The sequence below is a fragment of the Moschus berezovskii genome, chromosome 4, assembly GCF_049115385.1.
Source record: "Moschus berezovskii isolate FMDL1 chromosome 4, NW_MosBer_1.0, whole genome shotgun sequence".
In the NCBI taxonomy this organism is placed as follows: domain Eukaryota; kingdom Metazoa; phylum Chordata; class Mammalia; order Artiodactyla; family Moschidae; genus Moschus; species Moschus berezovskii.
The window spans coordinates 80,233,790-80,246,264 of NC_142463.1; the positions used below are offsets into that span (position 1 = coordinate 80,233,790).

The 12,475-nt window shown below is 44.2% G+C and overlaps 1 protein-coding gene across 3 annotated transcripts; it reads left to right on the forward strand.

Annotated features, from left to right (window-relative positions):
- The first annotated feature begins 4,611 nt into the window (after positions 1–4,611).
- On the forward strand, positions 4,612–10,242 carry S1PR1 (sphingosine-1-phosphate receptor 1). 3 transcript variants are annotated; one of them, XM_055402996.2, is made up of 2 exons: positions 4,612–5,894; positions 7,523–10,242. In XM_055402996.2, the coding sequence occupies exon 2, from the start codon at positions 7,686–7,688 to the stop codon at positions 8,832–8,834; it is 1,149 nt and encodes a 382-aa protein (XP_055258971.1). In that variant the 5' UTR covers positions 4,612–5,894; positions 7,523–7,685; the 3' UTR covers positions 8,835–10,242. The 3 variants fall into 3 exon arrangements, with proteins under 3 accessions (XP_055258971.1, XP_088691649.1, XP_088691650.1); XM_088835523.1 differs by lacking the exon at positions 4,612–5,894 and adding an exon at positions 6,786–7,034; XM_088835524.1 differs by lacking the exon at positions 4,612–5,894 and adding an exon at positions 7,145–7,296.
- The last annotated feature ends 2,233 nt before the right edge of the window (positions 10,243–12,475 follow it).

Below are 12,475 nucleotides of genomic sequence, written 5' to 3' on the forward strand. Positions count from 1 at the left end.
TCTCATTCATTTTCCTTTTAGGTTTTTAAATAAAATTACTTTTTAAATCAAGTTAAAATTAGCAGCCATATCTCCAGCCCACCATTTCCAACTTGTATGACAGGACAAGTACCAATACCCCCATTTCAGCAGATGACTGCAAGTTTCCTGGAGCCTAAATCAGAAGAACATGTGGCAGAGCTAAGAGTATGTGTGTGGGGATCCCCACTATTGTGATTCAGTTCAAATCTAAATACTGAGTACTAAGAGTCCCCCTACTTCTCTCTCCTGCTCTTCCTTGATTCACTTGGGAAAATGCTAGAAAGCAAACAAGAGATTTTGGAATTCCCCTCTGGTGAAATTGGCCAGCTTAGGAATAGAGATCTCCAGGTGCTTACATTTGGGATCCTCCAACAAAAGAACACAGCCTGATCACCCAGCATCTTTCCATTAACAAGCTCCCCACAAAGAGTTTAAATTAGCTTTCAGGGACTCTGTCTGAAATATGAATAGATAGCCAGAGATTACCTGACAGTGGGAAAAGCCTCTGACACAAAGGGCTGAGACCAAAACAAACAGGAAAATGAGAAATAAAGAAAATAGGAAAAATGCCATCAATAGCACAGGGTTATATAAAACTGAAATACTCAGAAAAAGAGAGCATTTAGAATTAAAGGCCTAATAAAAGCAAGGGAAATGTTAACTGAAGAGTTAAAAGGTTAAGTTAAGGAAACTCCCAGAAATTAGAAAACAAGGCAAACATGTTAAAAAAAAATAGAAAATGTTGTTGTTTAGTCACTTGGTCTTGTCTGACTCTTTGCAACCCCATGGACTGCAGCACTCCAGGCTTCCCTGTCCTTCGCTGTCTCCTGGAGTTTGCTCAGATTCATGTCCATTGAGTCAGTGATGCCATCCAACCATCTCATCCTCTGTTGCCCGCTTCTCCTCCTTCCCTCATTCTTTCTCAGCATCAGGTTCTTTTTCAATGAGCTGGCTCTTCGCATCAGGTGGCCAAAGTACTGAGGTTTAAATATGAGGAAATTAAAAGATCAGTCCAAACAGGCCATAATCTGAAGAGTGGAAGTTCTAGAAAGAGAGAATAGAGAAAATAAAGTTATCCAAAAAATAATTTTAGATGACTTCTTAGAAAACACTTGGAAAATCAAAGTATATTGTTGTATAATTCTGGAACACTAGGGAGAAAGAGGAAATTCTAAAAACAACCAAAGAAGACAAAATGTAGTCATGTGAGGTTTTGATAAGAATGGCTTTAGACGTTTTACCAGTAGTACTAGAAATTAAAAGAAATTCATGCTTTCAAAACTCTCAGGGAAAATTACTTACAATTTCTTGTTCTGTATTCAGCCAAAATATTAGTCAAGTGTAAAAGTAGAATTTTTTAAATTGCAGGCATGCAAGTATTTAGAAAGCTTATAGCACAAGAACATTTCTTAAGGGTAAGGAAGTTCATATTCCTTCAACATAGCAGAAACCCTATAGATACTGTATAAAATTGATAATCAAGAAGTGGAGGTATAAAATAGTGGACTTAGAGAGCTCATATAGCCACTAGAAGAAAGATCAATAAGATTCTAAAGTGGTTGGAAAGATTAGAGGGTCATGGAGGAGGACTAATGCTCTTCCCTATGAGTTTTCTAATTTTTTTTAAAAGCATGTGCATGTATTAATTTTATTAAAATAATTTTATTTTACAATCAAAAAGGAAAGTGAATGGAAAGATGGAAAGTGAGGTAACGAAAGCAATGAATCTTAGAGAGATAGAGGTGGTGGGAGGGTGAAACATTTGCTGTAATACTCTTTACACACATTAAGCTCTTTAATCCTCACACTCCTGAAAGAAATACCATTACACCATTTTAGAGATGAGAAAACCAAGGCTCCAGGAAGTTAAAGGAATTTGCCCAAAGTCACACAGCTAGGAACTGGCAGAATTAAGGCTGAACGCAAGTCTGTCTGGTTCCAAAGTGCAGACATATTCCATTATAAGTTCTTAATGTTGGCAAACAGAGGAGAGGTCCCATACTGGGACCTAGTATGAAGGGAAGACAGTAAGTTTTGAGTAGAGGAAACACATGAATATTAAGGTAAGTTGAGTGAAGAGTCATCAGAGGGCAATAATTAAAAGTACAGAAGAGAGAAAGAATAATTTATCCAAGTTTTAGAAAGTTGGGCCTCCCAGGTGGCATCATTGGTAAAGAATCTGCCTTCCAAAGCAGGAGACACATGAGATGCAGGTTCAATCCCTGGATTGGGAATATCCCTTGGAGTAGAAAATGGCAATCCACTCCAGTATTCTTGCCTGGAAAATTCCATAGACATAGGAGCCTGGCAGACGATAATCCATGGGACCAAAAAGAGTTGCACACAACTAAATACACACATACTGATGGCCTATGCAGGATTTTACCTTAGAAAATTTGGGGAAAGCAGCATGGTGATACAGGCAGGAGTAGAGTTGTGGAAAGGAGGTAAGTGTGGGTGAAATTGTTATTAAGCTAGAATTTATAAGTCTGATACTCTTTTTCTCCATGAAGTAAGAGTTTAGTTATCCTCCTATGACCAAATGAATAGAGAAGGGGTTGGATCTTTGTAGGCGACTAGGGGGAAGAGTGAAGTTGGAAAATGGCTGGAGCCTTCAGGAAAGAGAGTAGGGTTGCCAGATTCAGCAAATAAAAATACCACTCACTCAGTGAAATCTGAATTTCAGATTAAAATGACATAATTGTTCCAATATATGTCTCAAATATTGCATGCTATTTTATCTGGCAACCCTTAAAGAGAGACATGAAAGCATGCATGTGCTTAGTCGTTCAGTCACGTCCGACTCTTTTCAACCCCATGCACTGTAGCCCACCAGGCTCCTCTGTCTATGGGGATTCTCCAGGCAAGAATACTGGAGTGGACTGCCATGCCCTACTCCAGGGGATCTTCCCAACCCAGGGATTGAACCCAGGTCTCCCAAAGCATGCATAAAGAACAGCAAAGCTGCTTTGAAATAAGAAGTCTGGAATGGATACACCTCAATGTGATGGGCATTAGATGGTAAGCTCAGTGTACAGCGAAGAAGGTAAGAATACTGGGCTTATCTTCCAGGCAACAGTTGAAAGGGAGCTGGGCTAATAGCCAGGAGATAGCTTGAGGGTGCAGTTCTTGGGGCCTCTCATGAGAGTGATGGGAAGAGACATATGTGGGAACCAAACTGGCAGGGAAACCATTGCTGCAAATCACTGTGACTGCTTTCTAATTTTACCTGAGTCCTCACCTACATTTTATATCTCATAGCTGTGCACTAAGGATGAATATTGCTAAGTAATCATCTGCAAAGTATTTGAGCTCTTCTAAATATTGAATCAGTATTGAATATTGTCCTCCAACAGTATTCACGAAAAAAGGACTGACTTCCCCCACATAATTCTTTGACATGGTTGAGGTTTATTGTGGTGGTTTGGACTAGCGGTTAAGAAATCAGCAGCTTGTCTATGGTCAACGCCCACGCTAACCAAATTGCCTAATTTGTTTGGGACTCAGTTTCCTCATCTGTAAAATTAGGATTTTAATAGTACCTAACCTGGAACTTTCCTATGGTCCAGTGGTTAAGACAGTGCTTCCAATGCAGGGGGCTCGAGTTCCATCCCTGGTTGGCAATTAAGATCCCACATCCAGCATGGCACAGTCCCCTCCCACCCTCCCCCCACACACAAAAAACCCAAATCCAAACAAAAACAAACAAACAAAAATAGTACCTAACTTGTGTAGGATCATGGTAAGTAAAGGTAAGGTAAGGATAAAATGTGTTAATATGTGTGAAGCTTGATAGTCAGGAAATAAGCGGTTTTAAAGGACTTTGATTGTCAGACAGTTGTATCCATACAGAACCCCTTAACTGTTTACTGAAGGCATTTGACATGGCATTTGTAGTATTTGAGTTTTCAAACCTAGGTCAGTGACTCGTTGGCTGGAAAATACAGTGGTTTAGGCTGTCTGACATTTCCTTCATCAACAAAATGACCAACAACATTTGCTTCACAGAGCAGTAGTGTTAAATTAGATTATCTAACACATGCCTGATATAGTTTGGATGTACCATTTACTTTAATTCTTTTCCCTTTAAAGAACTCATAAATTAGTGGATGGGGTGAAGTTTGACAAGTCCACACATCATGTTGCGCTGAGCAGACTCAATATATCATCCCTTTTAAGAGAAATACATCCTCAAATCCAATCAGAGTTTATTCTAGAGTACCGTTATCTTGGTTTCTATGTCTTAGGAATTAACTGTCATTGAGTTTGAGGGTGTGTGCTGGGCCCAAGGCTGTTGATGAGAGCTTTTGGGGCAACTGTATACTAACTGTCATTTGATTTTTTTTTTTTTTTTCATCTGCAAAGTCATAAGATCCCAGAAGCCAGGAGTTGTTGTTTATTCATTCAGCCTCCTTCTGAGTCATTCAGGTACAGGGTGTGTCTGTACTGTGTTAATTGAAACTGCACAACGGAGAAGTTTTGCGTTCACATCTGCCTGGATGGGAAGCCAGTGAGACCAGAGACTGGGTGGAAACCGTCTTACAAAGCTAGAAGCAGAAGGGCAGGGCAGAAGGGCCCTCAGTTTACCCCTTAGGCGGAGCTGACCAAGGCCGACTCTCAGTCTCACGTTCTGAAGCAGCATGCAAGCGAAAGGAAACAGTGGGCGAGTTGCGAGCACTGAGGCTGGGGCCTCCGCACTAGAAAGACAGACAAGGGTGCCGGCCCCAGGCTGGGCAGCTGCCGGTCCTGGGCCGGTCCGCGCCGGGCAGCCCTTCCTCTTTGGAAACTCCTGAGCTGCCCAAGCTGTTTAGACTCTCGGGCCTCGGCAGCTGCCCACCTCCTCACAGACCTCACCACTGGCTAGAATCTGGGACACAGGGCCTGATTTTGCGCCCAGTTGAGTGAGGGGAACCCCCACACAACACCTCGCCCCGAGCTGGCCCATTTATTTCACTTTGCGCACCGCGAAAGCCACTTTCTGCCCCTCAGACCGCAAGTTTCGAGGCCCCAGAAGGATGAGGGTGAGGGAGGGAGGTGAGCTGAAGTGGAGGAACCTCCCAGGCCATTCTTCTACCCGGGCCGCATGTCTCCTCCATCCTTCGGGCAGCCCCTTCCCAGCATCTCGTCCCCGGGAACACGGCCGGGACTTGCGGGGTCGCGGAGCTGGTTTCCCCTGCCTCCGCAGAAGCGCCTGGGGTCGGGGCGGGGGCCCGGAGCGCCCGGCCACAATCTTCGGACTCCGATCCCCCACGGGCTGCGGGGTTAGGGGACCAGAAAGGCGCACTAGATTCGCCAGGCCGTCCTCTGGCTCCTAAGACTTCTTGAGAGAAGTTTCCAAAAGAGCGTCACCTCCCTTCTTTTCTAAGGCTGGGGAGAACGGTCTCCACTGCCAGGGAGCGGCGGATCGCAGGGCGAGGGCCGTGATTTATACATTTAGAGTCCAGGGGGCACCAGGCTCCGCCCCCTTTCTTTTATTTCCCCCCTTCTTTTTTTGGTTCCCTGGGGGAGGAGGGGTTCCTTTTTGTCTGTGTGTTTCTGCCGCAGATCTTTCCTGGACAGAGAGTCTCAGCTGCACAGATCCGGCGGCCCCCAGGCGCGAGCGGCGGTGCAGGGGGGTTTGAGGCGCTCACGCCTCGTCATCTCTTCCTAAAGAAGCCGCTCAGCCTCAGCGGGGCGCTCGGCGACTTCAGCTGACCGGTCTGCCCGGCCACGGCAAGAGCGTTGGCCATTGGAGTGTGCGGCTGCGGAGGGAGGGGACCCCGACTCGAGTAAATTGAGAGCTCGACGCAGTCAGTCCCGGGCAGCAGCAAGATGCCGAGCGCGCACTGCAGACCCGGAGCTCCGCGAACGCAGCTGCGTCCCGCCTGAGCCAGGTAGGGAGCGAGCGCCGGGCAGGCGCGGACCCGGGAGCGCGGGGGAGCATCGCGGCCGCGGGTCTTCAGAGGCAGAAACAAAATTTTCAAACCGGAGAGAAGCAAAGCAAACACTTTTAAACCATCCATCTCTGGGTGCTGAGAACAAGCATCTCTGGGCTACTCAGGCGCCCAACCGGATCGGATTGTTCTGGGCTCACTAAAAAGTTTGGAAAAGGGTTAAGTTCTCCTTGTAGAACCATCTGGGGTTAGGGGATAGAGGAAGCTGCGGTGGGTCTGCGGAGTGGGAGGAAAGGCGCTTATTTTGGGAAATCCTATAGACAAAGACTGCGGGAGATGAGGTAAGGGCTTAAACTTGCCCTGCGAGCGAGCTGGGTGTGGAATTAGATGGGGGAAACGCGGAGCTACTGGGCGCCGAGCAGCCTCTGCTGTCCGGGGAATTGCTGTAGTCTTGAGAATTCCACTTTCATCGCACTTGCTACCCTGAATGTTACCCTGAAACATTTAAACAACTTACGGGCAGACTTCTGCTCACACGTGCAGTGTATCATCCCCTCCACACTTTGTAGTTCTCTGAGACGAGGCAAAGTATTGGGGGAGGGCTGTAAATCAAACTGGCTTAGCAACGAACAGCCAGACTTCTGTTTGTATGAATTTCTGGAGAGTAATTTTGCATTCGGAATTTGAAATGCAGTGGTGTGTATTTTTAGCATTTGTAATTTAATTTCTCTTTTTTGTATGCGTGTTTGGGCTATATCCACAGTAACTAAAAAATACTCCTTTTGTAATCAATGGGTGTACGAAACTTCTGGGATTTATTGCAATAGCTTATGAATGATTTTTACTGAGTACTTTTATAGTTTCTTGCACTGACTTGCGCGGAAAAAAAAAAAAAGAAGAAGAAGAATGAAAAGGCAGTTGCTTCACGGAGGCGCTAAAGCTTTCCTGTTTACCGCAAGGCCAGGGCGGGCTTGGCTGCCCACACTGTGCTGCGCCTTCGGACCCTAAGCACACCTGCTCCTAGAGATTATTAATAGAGCCTAAAAAGTGACTTGCGCTGTCAAGTGATTTTCGTGCAAATCTAACTTCTTGCATGGCAATTAGGAGGTGGTTTTAGCTGGGTAGTGCCGGAGCACCGAGGTATGCGTCTCACATTGGTGGTTTGGTCTCTTCGAAGGTGCGACCAGGAGTTAGTGGTGAGCCCGCCGCGAAGCCGGTGAAGGTTTAGTCTTTCGACTAGAGCTGGAAACCTGGTGGGGGTGGGGACAGCGTTGGGAGAGGTGGAGGGGTGTGTGTGTTGAGGAGGCAGGAATGGAATTAAATGGGCTCACACCTCCAGTTTTCCCATTTCCATTTGAGTGTACGTTTTCATCTTGTCGTCGAGTCGGAGTTTTCAGTTTGGGTAAATTTTTTTTTTCCTTTCTTTCTCTCTCTCACCTTTCTTCTTTTTTTCCCCCAAGAAATGAGAGTTTGATGTTTTAGAAAAAATCCTTCCCCCTGCGCTTTCCCCAAGTTTCCTTAAAACAAATCAACAACAAGAAAACTGGAGCAATGCCTTCACTAGAATGAATTACACCAGTGTGCTGTGGCTTTTTCCCTGACTCTCTGCTCTTTGTGATTTGTTTAAGGCTGTGGTTTCCGAGGCCCTCTCCAGCCAAAGAAAACCTTCACAAAAAAGCCTGGATCTCTCTCCTTGAACCACCCCGGCTGCCTGTGAAGGCTCGCTCCGCCGCGCCCTCTAGCGTTCATCCGGAGAAGCGCCGCCCCGGGTGCCTGGGGACCGTGCGCATCATGGGGTCCACCCGTATCCCTCTGGTCAAGGCCCTCCACAGCCCTTTCTCCGACTATGTCAACTACGACATCATCGTCCGGCATTATAACTACACGGGAAAACTGAAGATCAGCGCGGACAAGGACAATGGCGTTAAACTGATCTCAGTGGTGTTCATTCTCATCTGCTGCTTTATCATCCTAGAGAACATCTTTGTTTTGCTGACTATCTGGAAAACCAAGAAGTTCCACCGACCCATGTACTATTTTATCGGCAATCTGGCCCTCTCAGACCTGTTGGCTGGAGTGGCCTACACAGCCAACCTGCTCTTGTCTGGGGCCACCACCTACAAGCTAACCCCCGCCCAGTGGTTTCTGCGGGAAGGGAGTATGTTTGTGGCCCTCTCGGCCTCCGTGTTCAGCCTCCTGGCCATCGCCATTGAGCGCTACATCACCATGCTGAAGATGAAACTCCACAATGGGAGCAACAGGTTCCGCTCCTTCCTGCTCATCAGTGCCTGCTGGGTCATCTCCCTCATCCTGGGGGGCCTGCCTATCATGGGCTGGAACTGCATCAGCACACTGCCCAGCTGTTCTACAGTGCTGCCGCTCTACCACAAGCACTATATTCTCTTCTGCACCACTGTCTTCACTCTGCTCCTGCTCTCCATTGTCATCCTGTACTGCAGGATCTACTCCTTGGTCAGGACTCGCAGCCGCCGTCTGACCTTCCGCAAGAACATTTCCAAGGCCAGCCGCAGCTCTGAGAAGTCGCTGGCACTGCTCAAGACCGTGATTATTGTCCTGGGTGTCTTCATCGCCTGCTGGGCGCCACTCTTCATCCTGCTTCTGCTCGACGTGGGCTGCAAGGTGAAGACCTGTGACATCCTCTTCAGAACGGAGTACTTCCTGGTGTTGGCTGTGCTCAACTCCGGCACCAACCCCATCATTTACACTTTGTCAAACAAGGAGATGCGTCGGGCCTTCGTCCGGATCATGTCCTGCTGCAAGTGCCCCAGCAGAGACTCCGCGGGTAAATTCACACGACCCATCATCGCGGGCATGGAATTCAGCCGCAGTAAGTCAGACAACTCCTCCCACCCCCAGAAGGACGACGGGGAAAACCCAGAGACCATTATGTCTTCTGGAAACGTCAACTCTTCTTCCTAAAAGGGAAAACTGCCGACCCATGGGGAGTGTTCTTGCATTGTCACCCACCACCCCAGTGTTTGGGGAGAAAAAATAAAAACCAACCAACTCTCTGTGCCTCTACTGCTGCCAGGGAGGAGCTGTCCGAAGCCAGAGGGAGGGAGAAGGAGCACAGGACAGTCCGGTAGTGCCTGATGTTGGTGGGTAGACTGAGTTCCTGTGAACAATGCACTGGGAAGGGTGGAGATCAGGTCCTCGCCTGGAATCTATTTCCTCCCCTTGCCGGAGCTTTGATTTTGCACTGAGCCAAAGGTCTAGCATTGTCAAGCTCCTGAAGGGTTCGTTTGGCCCCTCCTCAAAGACTAATGTCCCTGTGTAAAAGCATCTCTGACGGGAGCTTTGAGGAGATGTTTTCTTTCACTTTAGTTTCCAACGCAAGTGAGTGTGTGCACTTCTGCTTCGCTAGGTTTGCTCTACATACCTACTATGCTAGGTATCCCACCCTCCCTTCCCCTTCACACCCCTCCTCAGAATACCTTTACTTTATATTTTAACTACCTGGCATTCAGAGCTGGGGGTGTGGCATGGTCCATTTCTTGAGCATGTGTAGCAGGTAGGCTGCATCCAGCAGGTAGACTGTGGTGGAGATGGTTTGGAACAGGAAAGCAATTTTACTTGCTGAGGCCAAAGTTTCCACGTAAGCTGGATGAGTGTTTTTGAATTTAATTTCAGTCACTTTAAAAAATAAAAAAAAATAAAAAACCTTTGCAATGAAATGTGTTGCAGTATCATATCCATTGTGGCTGAAATCTGCATAAGGAAGTCCAATTTATTCAAATGACATCAGCCAGTATCCTTAGTGTCATAGGAGAAACAAACAAGCAAAAGAAGGTGAAAACTGACTCGGGGTTGGGGGGTGACTTTGTAAACCAAGAGAGTTTTTTTTTTTTTTTAACGAGTTTGTCTAACAATACAACATCTATCGTTGGCACTTTTGTTGATGTTTCTTTCAGAGTGTTGTGGAAATCATTTCAACCAACAGGATGGCTGTATTTTCTTGTGTTAAAAGTACTTTTTGTAATCTTTGAATGTATTTGTTTCAGCATTTTATTGGATTTTCCTAACCTGTGTTAACACCATTGAATGTGTATTTCTTCAGAAAATACCATCCTCTTGTGCCCTTAAAGCATTACTTTAACTGATAGGGAACATGACAAGTTTTTCAGTACATTAAATAGTTAATTGAAGATGTGTGTAAATGTCACAAAGAATAAAAATATATTGGTGTCTGTTTAGTATGGTTTCCAGTGCAATTAAATCAAGAAATGTCTTTTTTTAAAAATAGTATTTAATAGGTTTCTGACAATGTGGATCGTTTTGCACATAGCTTTATCAACTTTTAAACATTAATAAACTGATTTTTTAAAGATTCTTTGGTGAAGAGCATTTTTAAAAAATAATTAGTAAGACATTCTATTTGACTATGTGCCTCTTTAGAATTAAAGTTAAAGGCAAATTTCTGTTATTCTTCATGGGATTTTATCTTGATAAACTAGAGAGTGGAAAAAAAAAAGTGTGGTTTGTTTAGAAACCACTCTTTTTCAGGAAGAGAAACTTCAATAAATTAACACTGAAGAGTAGTAAAGAATGAGATGAAAACCACCAACCTCTAAATACCACATTGACAAGTAAATGTAATTGTTTGAGTTAAATGACATTCAAGCCAAACTAAATTAAGTATCGGTGGTCCAGTGGTTAAAACTTGCCTTCCAATTCAGGGAGTGTGGGTTCGATCCTTGGTCAGGAAGCTAAGATCCCACATGCCTCTTGGCCGAAAAACAGAAAACAGAAGCAATAATGTAATAAATCTGTCTAAAAACATGGGTTTTTAAAATAAATGATGTACAACAATGTCATTGTAAATCTAAGTTAAATTATGACACTTGGGCCAGTTTACACCCATCCACAGAAGTTTACATTCTTGGCTTGCCACCAGCATACTTGGGAGGTGGCAGGATGGCTGTGGGAGATTCTGTTAAATTACTTATTTCTTTCAGAAGATTGTCTTGGCTTCTCCCAGTCTACCAGCTGAACAATATAAAACTACTCAATAGCGATAAGGTAACAAGTTGTAGACTCTTGGCTGAATAGTATACACTTTTTATCTGAAAAATTTTGATTCATACTGTCTGAAAGCTTTACCATCCATAGTCATTAATTTCTCCAACTATAAAATGGCAAGCCTCACAGAATTTTTAATTCTTGTTTTGATATTACTGTCATCTTCATTGGGGATTATATCAAAGTATTTTGGCATGTTTGTCTCTTCAGTGCTATTGTTAGCTTTCAGAATTTGTGCTTTCAAGTGTCATTGAATATGCACAGGACACAGTTGGGACATGAAGATAAAACCTCACCTAATAGAGTAGATGTCATTTCTGGGTAAGGTTAACTGTGGGAAACAGAAGCGTGTTCACTAAGGAAACCTTAGGTCACAACCTCCAGTTTCCTGAGGGAAATGCCAAAAATGCTCCGAAGACAAAAGACTGGAAACAAACTGGAATGTCTCTATCCATCTGTCTGCTGAAGCGGAAGGAATGAGTTCATGTTACACTCACTTCCCAGACCTTTCAGTACAGAATCAAACATAATGGAAAACCGTGTCCATTGTGGGTTTCTATGGAAGATAAAGTGGTTGTACCCTTGGACTTATCTTTATAAGCACAGCAGTGACTCAAACGATGTGGGGAAGTTGAGGTGGAGTGGGGGAGCTCATTAGTGACAGGGAGCCCAGTTGCGCTTGCCCACCTGTGAGCACATTACTCAGTGATTTAATGTGCTTTCTTCCTGGAAATTCCAGACAGTGCAGTTCATTCCAAGACAACTGGGTAGTAATGGACTGTGGTTTTCCTGGTAGATGTGGGTCAGATCCCTAGTTCTAGCTAAGAGCAATGGCTAAAATGAAGGAATTCTTGGCTGCATCTCAACCAGAAATATCTGATTTTAATTCAGTATATTTTGAGAATTGATGAAAGAAAAAGAAAGAAAAAAGGAACTCTCAGTACCTATATGTTTACACTAAAATAAACTCCATAAAATTTTGATTAAAAAAAAAAACATGTAGAGTTTTTAAGAAGAGGAAAACAGACAACCAGAACAATACTTTATGGCTCATAAATATTCCAGGGAAGATCTCCTGGAGAAAGAAATGGCAACCCACTCCAGTATTCCTGCCTGAAGAATCCCGTGGATGGAGGAGCCGGGTAGGTTCCAGTCCTTGGGGTTGCAAAGAGTCGGACATGACTGAGCAACTTCACTTCACTTCATAAATATTCAGGAAAATTACAAAATGACATCAAATAATGCTTTCTTCCTCACAACTTTAAGTGTGATTATAATTTTACAGAATATTCAAATAAAAATCTTACAAAAGCCAACACTTGTTCTTCCTTTATAGTCTCTTAATAAGTATAAAAATTTAATTCTGTAAAAAAGTTGATTTAGTGATGTTATAAATTCAAAAGTGTACAAGGATAGTTTTGCGTTTATGCTAATTAGATATTATATTCTATTGTAATAATATCAACACTACAGTTGTGATTATGGGGTCTTTTTTTTCCCCTAATGTAAAAAGAATTCTAAAGATTTTAACAGTTTTTATT